At 42.2% G+C, this 17,041-nt stretch overlaps 1 protein-coding gene across 2 annotated transcripts; it reads right to left on the bottom strand.

Moving 5' to 3' along the window:
* Positions 1-9,993: 9,993 nt before the first annotated feature.
* CBLN2 (cerebellin 2 precursor) lies at positions 9,994-16,837 on the bottom strand. 2 transcript variants are annotated; one of them, XM_071737059.1, is made up of 5 exons: positions 16,729-16,835; positions 15,771-15,861; positions 14,224-14,809; positions 12,293-12,412; positions 9,994-11,990 (listed from the first exon to the last, which is right to left on the bottom strand). In XM_071737059.1, exons 3-5 carry the CDS (start codon positions 14,584-14,586, stop codon positions 11,793-11,795), a joined length of 681 nt encoding a protein of 226 aa, XP_071593160.1. In that variant the 5' UTR covers positions 14,587-14,809; positions 15,771-15,861; positions 16,729-16,835; the 3' UTR covers positions 9,994-11,792. The 2 variants fall into 2 exon arrangements, with proteins under 2 accessions (XP_071593160.1, XP_071593161.1); XM_071737060.1 differs by lacking the exon at positions 12,293-12,412 and having other exon boundaries at positions 16,729-16,837.
* Positions 16,838-17,041: the final 204 nt, after the last annotated feature.

The raw sequence follows: 17,041 nt of genomic DNA, 5'->3' as shown, positions 1-17,041 counted from the left end.
GATGGCTTCTAGTAAGTGCATTCTTCCTTCAGAAGGGTTTAAATTTACTGTGTTTAGCTAAATACCCAATTGACAGAATACAGCAACAACAACAACAAAAAGTTTAAAAGCAGAAAAGAAATTAAAAACTATGAAAGGAATGAACATAAAAATATGTTCATTTACACACAACTACCCAAATTGAAACTGAAATATTTCAACTAAATCTACTGCAGATTTTAAAAATGGCAAGAAAAGTATAACCTCAAAACACACATCATTTATTTTTCCATTGTCTCCAGTTTTTGAAAGCCAAATGGATTGCAGATATCCAAACCATCAGCTTCACGGGGCCAGATCTGGACAAAATGCAGCAGAAGACAAGCAACTCTCTTGGAGGAGTAGCACTCCCCCAAGGAGAATGCCAATCACACCAGAGGAAAACATGGGGAAAGAGGCAGGCTAGCTGACCCAAACATGAGTTTAATGATATTTTTGACAGGTTAGGAAAAGAAACCTGGTGTTACCCTGCAAGGTAACCTTCACATCCCACTGGTAGTTTTAGGAGGGGATTATTCATGCTAGCCAGACTTTTAACAGTTGATAGGACTGTTGAGTCATTTGCAGATAATGAGAGGAACTAGAATAGATGTAAAGGCTGTTAACAAAAGCAAGAGGGTACAAAATAAGGAAGAGCTCAGAATTCTGCACAGTCAGTGAATTTTTGAGAAAAACATGTCAAACCTTAATTCTTTCACTCTTTTTTTTCTTTTTTGTGAAGCTATGTGCCTTTTACCATGCTTATCCACTGTCACATCAAGCTGTACTTAACATTTTTCTGATGCTTTTGTTTTACTGGGTTCCTTTATATTTTGTAATTTCTTGCTGCAGTCTGACCAGATGCATTACAAACCCTGAAACCCCATTTATTTCTTCCTTGTTCACTCTGTATCCTATTTCTCTTTCCCTCCATTTTGTTAAAACTTTTGCCCCAAGCCTCTCATTCTATAAATCCTTCTTTTCCAGTGCTGGAAAAAAATCATAGTCTCTGAGTCTTATGTCAGCATTTAAAGACCTGTCTCCTGCTTCACACCTAATTTTCTTTGCCCCATGCCCTATGTATCATTGCAGTAACTATTTTCAGTCCTACTGACAGCACCTTCCAAACAGGCTCCCTGCTTTCATTCATTCTGTTTTCTTGCTTTCCATGTTCTTCAATTTGTCACTTCATTTCCTTTCTTGTCTCTTCTGGCATATGCTTATTCCTATTTCTTCATATTTGCCTGACTTTCAGGTGCTAGAAAGACACATGATGGCAAAAATATCAGCGAAGAAAGCACATCATTGTTTCTATTGTCAGATTAGCTGGTGCTGAAGCATTGAGATACTGTCTAAATGTCACAGGGTATCATCATAAATTTTCTTCTTCTCTCACCAAGACTGAAAGAATTAGTATTAGGGCTGTCAGCTCAGTATCCTTATCTCTTCACCTATTACCTATTTCCAAGAAGATCTGGAGTGCATCCTGGATCCAGTATTTTGTAGAATACAGCAGGAGCTTAGCCATACCCTGGTTTATAAACTCCTGCTGCTTACCCATGTGAGTACTAATGGCCAAGGGAAACCAGAGTTTACTGAGAGCATGTGATCTTGAAGAGCTTGGGAGGGTACATGGTGCCTCCTCAGTATTTCCAGTGAAAGTGAAAGGCTAAGATAAAAGCACAAGTATACTCTCTATCAGTACCTGCCTGCAGAGCTGGTATCTCATGCAGGGTTTTCAGGACTTTTACCATAGGAGTCTCTTGGGATTAAGGAATGATTGTCTCCATATAACAAAGGGAGGCAAAAGCACTTTTTGCAAATAAGCTTGCCAATTAATGACAAAGCCCTTAAGATTTTTCAGTGGATGAAGACTGAAGACAGAGAGAAATGGAACAGAGGTTAAGAAGTCTGGGTGACAACATAATAAAGAAGGTTCTCACACATTCCCTAAGAAAACAGCACTACTGGGGCCTTTCTCCAGTCTCTGGACATGAACTGTTCTACTATGAGGAAAAAAAATAAATAAAAAAATAGAGGACTTAGAATTCATGAGCAGTTGCAGGGTAACAGAAGAATGATGGGATACTGCATACAGTCTGTTTAGGAAGCACAGTTTGGGTACTGGAGGAAGAGAGATTACACTCTTTGAAGAAGAGCAGTTTGAATGCATGGAGTTTTGCTGTGAAATAGTCCACAAGCTAGATGAAAGTTTGTAGGATGAAAGGGAGGAGACACTGTTGCAATGGGTTTCTGCTACAGACATTCTGATCAAGAGGGAAAATTTAATACAGCCTCCTTTTGGTGACTGAAAAAAGTCTTGCGATCAGAAAGATTAAAAATATTGATTAGGCATGGAATTAGGAAAGCTAAAACTCTGAGGCAATTGAAACTGGTAAGGAATGTGAGTAGGAAAAATAAAGACCTGTGTAAGTATATCTACAGGAAGATCCTGTGATGAGAATATGGAAGAGATTGCAATGTTAAAAGCTTTGTAACAAGGTCTTTACTAATAAGGTAAGTCCTGTGGCTTTCCAGGTGGCAGAAGAGTCTAGGAGAGTGATGTACTGCTTATGGCAGGAAAAGATTAATTAAGGATCAACTGAGCAAATAGATTGGTTATATATTGGCTCATGAGACCACATGAAATACATCTGATGTCAATGAGAGAGTTTGACCAAAGTCACCTTTCAAAAACTGGGTAACGGAGAGGTGGTGACTAGAGGATAAAAAGTGTCACGAGTCTTCAAGAACAAGGAAGAGGATCTGGGGCATTAGAAGCTGGTCAGCCTCACTTCATTCTCCTGCAAGATTATGGAGAAAATTCAGATATGGAAGTCATACATAGGCATATGAATGACAAGAAGATGAATGGAAACAACCACAATGGGTATACAAAGGGAAATTTATACCTAACCAGCCTGATTGTTCTCTCTAGTGACTGCTTGGTGGCAAAGAAAATTCTATTTATCTTGACTTTAGCATGGTTTTTGACATGGTCTCCTATTATAACTTTATAGACAGTCTAAAGAGATATAAGTTTTATTCAGAGACCACAAGATGTATGGAAAACTGTTTTGATCAGGATACTCAATGAGTAATGAGTAGCAGCTGGGAATCTGTTTGCCAGATATTTACTAAAGGCCTTCCTCACAAGTGAGTACTAAGAACCATTTATTATCTTCATTAGCTCCTTGGATGTCAGTGCAAAATGCACAATCAGCAAGTCTGTTTGGATGAAAGAGATTTTGTTTTCTGATGAAATCAAATTTGGGGGAAGGATAGTATAGGTTAAACAACTGGGCTGCTGTTCAGTGGGACTGACAGACTGGGCTGACAGAAATTCATGAACTTCAACAAGGCTAAACTTGGGATGAAATACCAACATGCAGCAGTATTTTCTGGGGATGACTGGATAGAAACAAGTTTAGCAGAAAGACAGTCAAGAACCTGGGGTCAGCAGTGAAGCCTTTCAGCATTAAAGTGGTCCAACTAATTAAAACATCTGTTTATTGAACAGCTGAGTGAATTAGCAAAAGCATAGCCAGCAGATCAAGGTCCTCTGTATTTGGCTGGCACTTTTGACCACTCTGGAGTGCCCACTTTTGGTTTCCCAGTACAGGAAAAGCAATGACGCCAGGGATTAAGGCCAGCAGAAGAACGAACGTCAAGATGGTAAGGACTACGGAGACTGTTTCAGTAGATTGTTAAATGTATATTATTGGTCAGTTATATATAGCTGGCCAATATACAGTTATTTTCCAGCCCAGATTCATTCACCACTTATGCTGCTCACATGACAGCATACACTAATTTGCAGTCTTTGTCTCAACACCAGACTACTCTTGAGATACAGAGTCTGTACTTTGCCATGCCAATTAGTTGTTGCCTGAAACTGTCTTTCACTGCACCTGGCTGCCTTGGGCATGGATAGAGTACAGCAGTACAGCCCATATCCAACAGATATCTCAAGCATGGCTCTTTATAAGCATGCTATGGATACATTAAGCCTTATTTACAGTAAATCTGACAATAAGTAGTGTGGTAAGAAAACCTGTAACTTATGGCTTTGACAAGCTGAAGTGCACTTGGAGATCAAATTTCAGTCATTTAGATCAGAAGTAACCTATGAAGCTCTGCTAAGTGCACAGGTGAAAAGCATGTGACAGTCAAGCCCCTTGGAGAGGATGTTGGTAGGAAGGCAAATTATCAAGGCTCTTTTTTCTCTCAATAGAAGTTAGATCATGCTATACAGTTCATGTGGGTTCCATTTTTATTTTCAGGAGGCAAGCTACTTCTGGAGTAAGGGGAAAAGAAAAATACCAAAATGTTTACCTCACTTTTATCTCACATGTTATAATGTGCCCACTGGTCTGAGGTGTATTAGCTGCCCTCTGATCTCTGACTCTTAACAACTCTGTAAAGATGATTTATTAGAATTTGTTCAAGAATAGCTTAGGTATTTGTTACACAGTGAATTTTTCCAGGCTTGAGTGTATTCACTGTATCGTATAATTCTATTGAGCCATTGTGCTTATAAGCATTTTGGTACAACCACTAATCACATTGCACATTTAATCCCACCTGAAATGCATACACACTTTAATGTAATATTGTTAATCACATTAAAATTGCATCAAAGTTGAACTTTAGGAAAGTGTTTTACATACAAATGTTTGCCACTTATAGCCATGGTCCACACACATACGTGCATATGGGTACCCATATGCTTCTGAGGTTGGTGAGTGTGCAAAGAAGCTCAAGACCTTTCTGTCTGTTAGGAAGATTTCTCCCCTTCCCTTTTTCCCTCTCCCTCTGCAGATTGTTCTCACTTACTTACAGGGTGTTCATATTAAAAGATCACTCAGGAACTTGAAAATGTTTTTTTACTCTAGTCTGATGCCCTAACACCTATAGGAGAGAGACTGTGTTTTGTAAATGGGCTGCAAAAGAAAAAGGAGAGATTCCTAGTAACCCTATTCATAGGGGTATTTTAAATGGATTTGAGGAAATAAAATAGGGAGATTTAAATCAATTTGAGAGGTGCCATGTCACTTGGTTATGCAAATCATCCTCCCTGAGAGAACAGATGGAATGGGATCAAAATATTTACCAGAAATCACTGATTCATGTACAGACCATTTTCCCAACATTTTTTTAATGTCTGTATTTCCTTATATATATTGGGTTCTCCTAAGTGAGAGTTCTGTCTGCAGAACTGAAGGATGAGATATAACTTGTGAGCAGCTAACTAAAGCTGTCACCATTTAGTGTGAACAGGGTTTCACACAGTTATAAATGAGGTGAATGCAAAAGCATCATCTAAAAAAAAATACTTTAAAAAAATTAAACATCAGGAGCCTTTCAAATATGAATGGAAGAGTAAGAAAAGGCAAGAGAAAAGAAATGAAAGTGTCTTAGGCAAGTGCACTGGAAATCTTCTTTGGTCTACTGTAAAGTTTTAGCACAGTCCATGTAGTGTAAGAAAACAATAGAAACCATTGAAAAGAGAAAGAGAAAGAAAAAGAGAAAGAAAAAGAAAAAGAAAAATGGGTGCTTTTCCTGCTTAGGTGAATTAGGAAAGACAAGGTTTACTAGACAGTCAGGATTAAGGAACAGTTGTGTCCAGAGAGATTATGAATTCTAGTGAGAACACTTGGCTCTCCAGAAAAGTTAGGACAGGGAAGAAATCAGCTGTTAAGAGACTCTAGCTACATCTATTTTAAATCCATTCTAAAATACCCTCACTCATACTATCATGAACAGGGCTAAGAAAATTCTGCTGTTGGTGGCAATAAATAATTTAGGAGAACTTTTTAAAATATTCATTTTTAAATAATTTCTTACATGTTTTCTCAGGCACAAAAGCCTGCAGGAACAACATGAGTTCTGTGCTGCATTATTTCTCCTACTGAAAAAATACAAAGCTGGAAAACCTTTTATCCTTTCTCTACTGAAGTCACTGTATTTTTAGTTCTGCTATGTGACAATATAATGCACCTCTATGCAGCAAGCAGTCACACAACTAAAATTGTCAGCATATAAGGATTATTGTTGCTAAACAAATAAGTATGGGGACATATTCTCACTTCAATTGCATGTTTCCCATCCAGTTTCAACAGAAATACAAAGTAAGCCTCCAGCCTGCGGTATGTCCCTGACAGATGTTTTCAAGCCATTCCCACACAGCACTATTGGTTTGCTTGTCATAAAAGCTTTCAGTGGAATTTGATGCAAGGAAAGTCTTCTATTAGTTACCTCTCATGCTTCACTTTACCTTGGTATTACCTAAACTCTGGCATCTCCCAGGCCTGAAATGTAGATGGCCATTTGCAAGTACTCTGTAATCTTGGATGTAAGCAAAGATAAAACAGTTTGAGGGTTTAAATAGTAATAAACAAAATGAAATTTTTAATTTATTAATGTCAGGGCAATGGTTTGAGGAAAAGAAGGCCAAACTATGTGAGAAAAAAAAACAACTCTGTCCATCCATTCCTAGCTAAAGAAAGTTTGGCTTATGTAAGCGTTAATACATTCACTTGTGTGTATATTCACACACAAAGAAATAAAACCATTTCAAGTAAGTAGTTTTAATTAATTGAAATATAACAGACGTAGTGAGAATACTAAATAATAGCTAGTAATTGATGAACTTTTGTTTCTCTTGAGACATTGCATCAATGTTCTCAACAAGTCTTTTAATACAGTTGACCCCACAAAATAATTTAAATTCATTTTTAGATTTCCATAGTAAAAATAACAGTTCATTATTACAAAGGCAATAGTATCAGTAACATTAGTCTACGAGCTTAACTTCAATATTTTATGTGAGCATTTTTCTTTAAGACCTGGATTTCTGTTCATGCAGCTTCTAATTTTATTTTTTTTTTTTGTACAGAATTCATAATAGTGCTCATTATTTGCTTCTCCATGTCTTGCTGGGCCATTATATTATCTGTGGTGTGTGATCTGCAGAGACCATGCAAGCTAAGCACCTTTATTTTGCTGATGAAAAGCAGAGGGATTCACAAAATACTTTAATGTGTATTACCTCAGAAGTGGTCTGCTAGATAAACTTGGTACATGAAGTGTACTTTCATTATTATGCTTAAATGGTATAAAACACAGTTAGCAATCTTTGGATTTTATTGATAAAGATAAGATCAGCTGTATGATTATATTGGATACCACCAGAAACACTACTGTTTTGAAAATGGATTTTAACATTGTGTGCAAATTACATTTGTAGGATTTTGATTGCATCGTCAGAATTATGATTACCGTTGAAATATATTTAAACTGAAGAATTATTATTGTATTAACTGAGGGTTCACACTGATTATAGTCACTGATTTTTAAAGTAAACATAATAGTAGATTATGACCAAAATCCATATCCTACAGTTCAAGCCAAATACCATTGATGTTTTTTAAAAACTCCTCTATAGATGCGCACTGAATTAGCATTACATGACAATGTATTTATTTTATTGTGGAGCACTTGCATTTTGCTGATACTTTATTAAATAAGATGCTAACCAAATGTTTGCCCATCATCTAGTCAGCAGCCTGGTCTGTGTCTAACTACAGCTATGATTGGGTATAGGTAATTCTCAGGAGTTTAAAACCTGTTAATGTGACTTAGATAACAGGTGGCCAGCAATCATAAAGTTCTATTTTGAGCATTCTCAAAGATGAAGACAAGATGAATAAAAGAATTTGCTCCATTAAGAAAATTAGTATTTTTACAATAAATCATTATGTACTATCATCCTTAAAAATGGGCATGGCATGCCTCATCAAACATGACCCTAGAATAATTGTTCAAGACAGTGTGTGGTTCCAAATCTAGAAATTATGGATTATGTCAATGACATTCTCTGGTCTTTCAACAATAAATAAAAACAGGTTAATCAATTGTTTTTCTTTAGTTAGGTATAACTGTTTAATGGACTTCAGATGACAAGTCATTACTCATTAAAATGATGACATATATTATGATACTTACTTTTGAGTGCTTGTTAATACTAAAAAGTTATCCTGAATTGAAGCAAACTATTAACTGTAACAACTATTTTTAAACAATGCTACCTGTGACCCTGCATATTCCGGAAATGAATGTCATGTTACAAGGACATGAAACCACTTTCAGCTATTTCTGAATAACTCCATCAGTAAACAAGCCCTTTTAGCTTCTACTTTAACAGATTGTCCAAGATACAAATTTGGTCAATAAAAACAAAATGTTCTTTTAGAAGTTAAAAAAGCCACAGACAACAAGCACACTGTAACTTCCAAACAACTCCCTGGTTTCACTGTCTCCCTCTCTCTCCTCCTTCCACCCGAAATAAACAGATCCAGCTTGCAGGATGCTGGCCAGTAATGAGGGACACTGCACATCCATCACACCTACTGCCTCAGGGGAGGGCAGGGCACACAGGCTTTTGAAAGACTGTATGAAAACTGTGGATATGTAGCTCAAAAACTCAGAGGAAGGCAGTGGAGTATTTATAATCCCCAATACAAGTCCTGATTTCTACCCTGCTAAAAATATGCTGAAGGAACACTAAAACAGAGGCTCCCAAAGACACCCAGGTGAGAGGGTCACAACTGGTCCCTGGAGGGAAAACAATGAAACATACAATGTTTCCATTGAAATACCTTATGATCACTTCACATAGCAACTTATGAGAAAGTTTGAAATCTGTTGGAAGCAATGTTGTATTATTAGTCCCTCAGGAACCAGAGCCATTACTGTGCCATGGGCTTTTTTCACAGCTGCAACATGTTTTACACTTATTAACTCCCATGGTGCCCCTCAACATTGGATTTACAGCAACCCTGAATGTTACCCAATGGATTTATTTATAGAAATTACTTTTGATAAGCTTACTTTTAATGTATGAGGAGGCTCCTTTACGTGGCCTCAGATAATAACAGTTCTTGTTGCATTCCATAGTGGTTGTAGTTTTCCCTAACATAAAATATATCAGGTTATCAACATCTTCTATGTGTATAAAATGTCGGCTGTTTCCAATGACTAGTAGATTGAACCTTCCCAAACTCAGGTAAAAAATTAAGTAAAAAGGGAAATAAATATTGCAAGAAACAATTTTAAAAAGGTTATGATAATTTTACAATAAGAATTTACTGCCCAGTTTTCATTTAACTATTTGCAGAACAATTCAAACGCTATAGCTTAGCATGAATAGCTTAGGATACATGAAGAAAAGAGAGAGAGGCAGTATAATTAATACCTTCTTTAAATTCAGAAGGTAGGTTACCATATACACATATTTAGCTTTATAAAATATCCATCACCAGAATTACTGAACTTGAGTACATGAAGTGGGATATTCAGATTCTGTAGCTTCAGTGGCTTAAGGGATTTCCAAGAGTATGTCCAAGCAAACCTTGTCATTGGCCTTGTCTGGCTTAGGAGAGGGCCAGAAATAAGATGTCATTGCCTGCTTCAATCCAGATGAGCTGAGGTAAATAGGAAAACTGAAACTGATCATGGTAAGCAAAATTAAAAAAAAACAAACAACACAACATCATAGTGAGGAAAGGTAATAGAAACTGAAAACCTAAGACCTTGAACACATTATGCTATTTTCTTGCACAACACGATAAAGCTGGAAACACAAAAACTTAGATTTAAAAATAATTTTACAATATCTACCATTAAAACAATTATTTTCATAGCTATTTCCAGATCTTAATAGAAAAAGGCTGCTGCTGACTCCCTTTTTATTTCACTTATTTAAACATAGCCCTGTGATATTTTGCAACTGGAAACAGTGCAGTCATGCCAGTGCATAAGGAGAAAGCAGAAAATGCTACCTGCAACCCATTCATTCTGTAACTGGCAAAGTGAAATGCCAAAGCAAACAAAGAGCATCAATGATGAAAATATAAAAAAATATTAAATTGGCCTACGTTTAGTTATCTGAGGTATTGTAAGCAACACAGATGATTTTTTTTAAGAATATATGATTTTAATTGACTTTGTCCCTTTAATGATAAATTTACAATGAAAATGACATGTCCACCATCATTTTGAAATACAACATAGCTACCACCGATTTGCTGCAAATGCCTTTGCATTATATTTGTTTTTGGCAGAAGTAAATGCAACAAAAATTATTCTTATACACATCCACTCTTGTGAGAATAATAGCAAGATGAATATTGCAAATTAAATCAGAGAAAATAAAAATCATATAAAATAACATAAACATTCCTCCTGAATCTCCTCAAGCAACATTTTCCCCACCACACTAATACAACAACCTTCATTTAAAAAAAAAAACAAAGAAACAAGATCTGTATTTTGAGAATGAGATAAAAGGATGCATTTGATGTTAGCCTGATATTTTACCTCTTGTCAGTTAGGGTAATAACTTTTCCTAATCTCAAGTACCAGTGTCAGTTGACCCCCAGAATTCTGAGGCCATTTGTATTGGGAAGCGCACACACAGCCAATAAATGCATGGCACCCATGAAACTTCTGGAACATTTGCTGATCCTCTGAGACCCCTTTCCCAAAGGCTGTCAAAGATGCTAGCAGCAGCTCCTCCAATAACTGCCATGGACAGGTCAAGTGGAGATGGTTTCATTTAATTTGGAAGAGGAAGAGTTTGCTTTGCCACCTCTCCGTGCTTCCACAATGTGTACTCAAGCATTAGTGGACAAATACATCAAAGAAATATATGACCAAAGCACCCAAAATACTGTCGGTAATGTAAAGTGAGTATATAATTTAAGGTATGGTCAGAGAATATATTCAAAGCCTCCATTGTTGCTTCTAGAAACACCAGGACAATTCAGAAATGTCAGTTCCTTTACGGGTCCCCAGATGGTAACTGAAGGATCATGTAGCTCTCTGGATCTTTCTTTCTTTCTCTAAATAGGTCTATAAAGATCAGCTGGGAAGTGCAGACAGAATTGTTCACTGGTTAGCTTTACTTAGAGCTACAGGGTATATATGTGCTTTGTTTTGTCTTATTGATCAATCTAGCTTACATTTTTAGCACACACAAACAAAAATCGGGAAAAAGAAAAAGACGATGAAAAACACAAACAACACAAAACAAATAAGGTTCCAATCGTGCAAATTTTGCTTCACTGGATAAAGCACTTCTTGACACAGTAATGTCCAGAATTCCCCTCCCCCAGAAAAATACAGGACTGAGACTGAAGCCATTCTTTTTTTTTTCTTTTCTTTTTTTCTTTTTTTTTTCCTTTTTTTTTTTTTTTTCTCTTTTTCCTTAAGGCTATACAACACAAAGAAATAAAGTGTGGAAAGAACACCTCATTGGGCTGAACACTTCATTCTTCTGGCTCTGGAGTGAGCCACCAATTGTGTGGTCTGAGTTATTTGTCTCATTGGGACAACAAGAGAAAGAAAAAAGAGGAGGAGGAAAAAAAAAAAAAAAAAAAAAAGAAGAAAAAAAATTTAAAAAATAATTAGAAAGTCAATGATCCCAACAATAAAATCCAAAATTGACTTTACAATCACAGGTACAAATTGCTCAGGTCGATAATTTCATTTCTCCTAAAGATCACTGTCGTCTAAAACTAATTAGAGGCGCAGGTTCCCGAGGAATTGTCAATATTCAAAGCAAATGTTGGAGTTTAGAAGGTTATCATTCTTCTACCGTGACAGTCTGACGGGGTGGCTGGAAATACTGTCATGTGCTGCCAAGTTCAGGGTGTCATTATTGATTGAATCCTTGCTCCGGCTCATGGATCTGTCTCCTATTTGGACTTCTTTTATAGTGGAAATACTAAGAAGCCGGAAAAGGTCGAATATTTCCACCCTCCCATGAGGTTACCCCTTTCCAGTTTGAGATGCACTTTGTCTTCTCTTTCCATGTGGAGCAAGACCCCATTGCTGGCTGCTTCTCTGGTGACGTCCTGATCCCCTGCAAAAGCTGAAATCACTGGGTAGCCGTTTTGCATTAAACTTACCTAAAAAGTGCAAAGAGAGAGAATCTGAGTTTTCTCAATACTCTCCATGACCTTTTTGCCCTGTGCACATCACTAAACTTTTGTTTAGGCTGAAAGAGTGTTGAATTAAGCTAAGGCAATGTGTAATTTCTTTCATGCATATAGACTCCTTTAATAAAATAACCTACAGTCTCATTCTTAACTTGTTTTTTTAAATGCACTTTGTTGTCTAGAAATGAGCATTAAAAAACAACAACAACAACAAAAAAAACCCCCAAAACAAAACCACAAAAAACCAGCACCTTCTTTAGATCACAACCCACCTGGATGGTTTGTCTGTTATAGACCTTGACCACGTGGAAACTGAAACTATATATCCCTTTTCTTGGTGCTACAAATATACTGGAAGCAAGATCAAAATGGTTGCCAATATTAACTAATACCTGGAAAGTAAACAAACAAACAAAACAAAAAGGAGAGAGAGAGAAAAAGAGAGAGAAATCAGGCTGCACCTTAGAAAAGCGCCAGTGAAAATCTGACATGAGCTCCATGACCAATGTAAAAAACTAGCCAAAATGGCATTTGCAGCACAATTAAAAATGCACTGCAGGGGAAAGGAGCCAAGTTAGAGGCATTTTGAAAGCATCACAGTTCATAAAATGACTTAGTAACACAGAGATGATCTCCAGAGCCTGTTAGATGAAGTGCAAATGTCCACACGGTACTGTCAATAAAGCAAAAGTGGCAGAGGTGGAGGGGTGGACAGAAGGGGGGACGGCAGACAGAGGAAGGAGGCTAGAGAAGAAAACCCTGAAACTCATCAACTCATGATGCAAATGTATGGTTTTTTTTTAAGCTAGCATTACTGAAACCAGACCTGCCCTTGAGTTCAATAGGTTAAAGAATTAAAGTGGTACTGCAGAGGGAAGCAGAAGAGAAGAGAGGATGCTCTGCACCTGCAAAATCTTCCAGCTCGAGCCTCTCATGGGCAGCCTGTTTTGGCTCAAAAGACAGGAGTAAGGAGGGGAGAAAAACCCAAGGGCCTGTGGTGATCCCCTGCGGCCAGCCGGTGAGCCCGAGCCGTCTGCCCTGCTGTGCCCGCCCCCGGGGCACTGAGTTGACACATTTGTTTTATTGAAGAAAAATACAAAGGAGGAAACGAAAACAAACGAAGCCTTTCCTCCCAAATAGACAATCCCTATTGTTGCCAAGAAAGGACAAAAAAAAAATCCAAATACATATGTATATATATATATATATAAAGAATTAAAAATTAATCCATTATTGGAGGAGCTCTGAGAGAGGAAAGCCTTCAAACTCCTGAGACCTGAGCATTGCAGGGTAAAGCGTCTAGAGTAGGCTATACATGAAGCAAGCCCTTTTTTATTTTTTTCTCTAGTGGTCTGACTTAATGAGATCTTGTACACAAGGAATAGCTGTGCCAAATCATTAGCAAAGACAGGTAGACAGACGAATGACAGGTGGACAGACAGGTGGAAAAAGAAAAACCCAGAGAAAACAGTTTGTGTGTGCTTATTTTGACTGACTTTGCAATACTACTTCATGAGTCAGAGGTGGTAGAAAATAAAAGTAGATTTCATCACAAAAATCAGGAGGAAAAATGGGACGTATGCCGTGCGGGATAACACCACTCCTTTATAACCCATCGGGGATACCGTTCGCCTCGTCTGATAATGCAGGGAACACCCTCTTCTTTCTCAGCCCTCCCTTTCTCTTAGAGATGCTCTGACATTGCCAAGCGCGCTCGGAACAGGCAGATCCAGCAACTCTTCATCGGTAAATCTCTGTCATCCCCTTCCCTTGAAAATCATAATTTCCGACGGAGCAGTGAGGGGGTGAATGCGCACCCTTCCCTCCAGGTCGTCTCTGAATGCCTGAGGCAATCCGCAGCTGCAAGATGCCCCCGCAAGCGTCCGACACACAAACTCGCAGGTTAAAGCCCCCTCCGTACGAGCGATAGAACGGGACACCAAATCAGCGTCCTCTCTTCCCGCCCCACTCTGCCACCACCCCGGGAAAGCCCCGCAGCCACCTAAAAAAACTTCCCAAACTCTTCCTGAGGAGTTGAGCTGGAAAAGTACTAGTGAGCGTGTGGGTCAGGATTTAAAGATGGAAGGGGAGCAAGAACGAAAATAAGAGTGTAGCTACGGGGGGGCTGGGGGCGGGGATGGCCGCGCAGGGAGACGAGGGGCAGGCCGGCAGGGGAGTGAGGGGCAGCGAAGGCAAAGCTGACCTGGTCGAAGTAGATGGTCATGGTGCGGTTGCTCATCTCGGAGGGCTCGTGGTTGGTGCTGCGGGTGGCCGAGAAAGCCACTTTGGCGCTGCCCGAGCGCACGGAGATCCCCAGGGAGGAGGTGATGGCGCCGTCGGCCGAAGGGCTGGAGTCGCACACCACCAGGCACTTCCCCTCCAGGACGATGGGCTCCGTGTCGTTCTGCGCCCGCACCGGGCACCCGGCGGGCAGCAGCAGCAGCAGCAGCGGCAGCGCCGCCGCCAGGCAGCAGCAACAGCCGCCCGCCGGCTCCGGCAGCACCGCCCGCTGCCGCCGCCCCATGCCCAGCGCCGGGCCGCCGCCTCTCCGGCTCGCCGCCGCCATGCCAGACGCCGCGGGCGGGCGGGCGGGCGCGGGCAGGCGGAGGGGGCTGCGCGCCTGCTGCCGCCGCGGCGCCCTGCGGCCAGCGCTCTGCGGGACGGCGGCTGGGCAGCGGCGGCTGGGGCCGCGCCTTCCTCCTCTTCTCCTCCTCCTTCGCCTCCTCCTCCTTCTCCTCCTCCGCGCGGGGCGAAGGAGCCTCCTCAGAGAGCGGGCGGCGCGCAGTAGCCTGGCAAGGGCAAAGGCGGCAGTGAGGCAGGGCAGGCTGGCGGGCGGGAGCTGGGCACCACGCCGCCAGCAGCACCTGGCCGGATCCTGATCCCCGCTCCCCGCCCTGGGCGCCCCGGCCGGCACAACAGGTCTGGCAGGGACCTCCCTGGTCTGTCCGGGGGCTCCCCGCGCCTTTCCTTTCTGCCGTCTCCCACTACTTCGAAACGAGAACATCTGGGGTACAGCAGCAGGTTTCGTCCCTGACCCATGGTGAAGCACCCTGTGGAGGAGCCACGGACAGCCCTTTTCCACACTCACAGACGACGGGGGCTCCGAAACCCCGCTAGGTCCCACGGACCCACTTTGGACGACATCTGCGAGCCGGGTTTATACCTCTCCTAACGCCCCAGCCACAATAGCAGGATATTTTACTATCACGATTGTTCTTAATGCCCCCTCTACCTCCCGCTGGAGCTGCTCCCCTATCCTTAAGGTTCGAGGGGGGCCGGAGTGCCTCGAAGCCCACGACCCCGCCGCGGCGCTGCCCCGGCCGGGCTCTGGGAGCCGCTGCCTCCGCCCTTTTGCTCACTGAGGGAGCTGCTGCTCCCGGCCACCGACTAGCTTGTACATCCCTAACCCGTTGTCCCCCAGGGAAGGCTACTACCCTCGCTGCAGCCGATCCTGGCGACTCCCTAAACTCTCGGCAAGGAAGAGGCTGGCTGAGACACCTTCCAGCTCCCACCCCGACATGCACGCACATCACAGGAGGCAAAAACCTCGCCAGGCGTCTCCTTGGGAAGTTGTATCTCAGTTTTCCCAGCCCACCAGAACACCCTGAGATCTCGTTGTGAGGAGACCCCTCCCGCACTTCTCCCGAGGCATCCCACCGGCTGCCCTAAGCCCACATCTTGTTATTGCTAAAATTTCAAATCGTATTTTGCAAAAGAAACAGCCGTCGGGGAGGAAAACGGTCTTTTTACCTGGGAGATCCATGACGGGAGAGGAGGGCTGGCTAGGTATGTAGCTCGTCCGTGAACTTGTATTGCTTAGAGAAAATGAGCCGAGATTGCGCTGGCAGAAAGAAAAGGAAACAGGAGTCGCCTCTTTCTCTCCCGCCCATTGCCAATAATCTCCCCCTCCTCCCCCCTCCCCCCCAACCCCACTTCTTCCCTCCTCCCCTCTTCTCTCACACACACACACGCACGCACGCAGCCGGCAGGGATTCAGACGCCGGGAGCGGTGCCTGGCCCCGACACACCCCGCGCCCCCGCATCCCAGCCCCAGCCCGGGGGCATCCCGCCTCCTGGAACCATGCACGACGCTCTCATCCTGGCACATCACGGGGCTCCCACCGGCACTGCTTCTCCGCGGGGCTCCGGCGGGTGGGAAATGCCGTATATCCTCGTACCCCCCCATATTTCAACTTAAACCGTCGGGCTAGAACGCCCCAGTACAAGCACCGACACACGAGCTCAGAGGCCGGAGCTGCAGGCGAGCCGCACGGCATCATGAGCTGCAAGCTATTTGTAATTCACAGACTTTAACAATGATAATAATATAAATAATAATAATAAAAATAGTAAATATATTAAAAGGCACTTGTTCGAGGCACTTCAGGACTTAAAGACTGCGCACCGCACCCCGAAAGCCAGCTTTCCCGTGTCCGCATATCTGCACCCCGGCTCCCAGCTCTCGGCGGTGGCTCCCCTGTTACTAAGCCTCTAATTTCCCAGACCGAGATCCGCTCCCGGCCCGGGACTCCCTGACCCGCACCCGCTCCCGCTCCCGACCCCGCCCGCTGTTCCGCTCCAAGAGCGGTCTCGCTGCGCCATCTGGCGGCACCATCCGGTGTTGCCCGTCTGGACGGGCCGAGGTGGTCCACGGAGCCGCCTGGGGCTGGGAAGGAAGGAGGGGGGGGAGAAGGAGAAAGGTTTGCACCCCTGGGAGGGCGTGAGGGCAGAGCCTTAATGCGAGGAACAGAGAAGCCTCCCCCTCTCGCTGCTTGCAGGGCCCGTGAGCGCTGCGCTGTCAGTTTCCTTCCGTCCTTACGGAGTGGTGATGGTGATGTATGTCACAGTCAAGGTTATCATCAGATGTTGCCGGCTGCAATTGTTTCGTGCGTCTCAGCTCGCGTGGTTGCTGCTGAGAGGTTAGGAACAATGTGAGGGATGGTGTAAGGCAAAGCTCTGACACTGAAGTTTCGTAAAAAAGTGTTGCATTTCAATGCGTTTCTCCACGTTCCAAATTGGTT

Source organism: Heliangelus exortis, chromosome 2, assembly GCF_036169615.1.
Source record: "Heliangelus exortis chromosome 2, bHelExo1.hap1, whole genome shotgun sequence".
Lineage (NCBI taxonomy): Eukaryota > Metazoa > Chordata > Aves > Apodiformes > Trochilidae > Heliangelus > Heliangelus exortis.
This window is presented reverse-complemented; position numbering and strand designations above follow the sequence as displayed.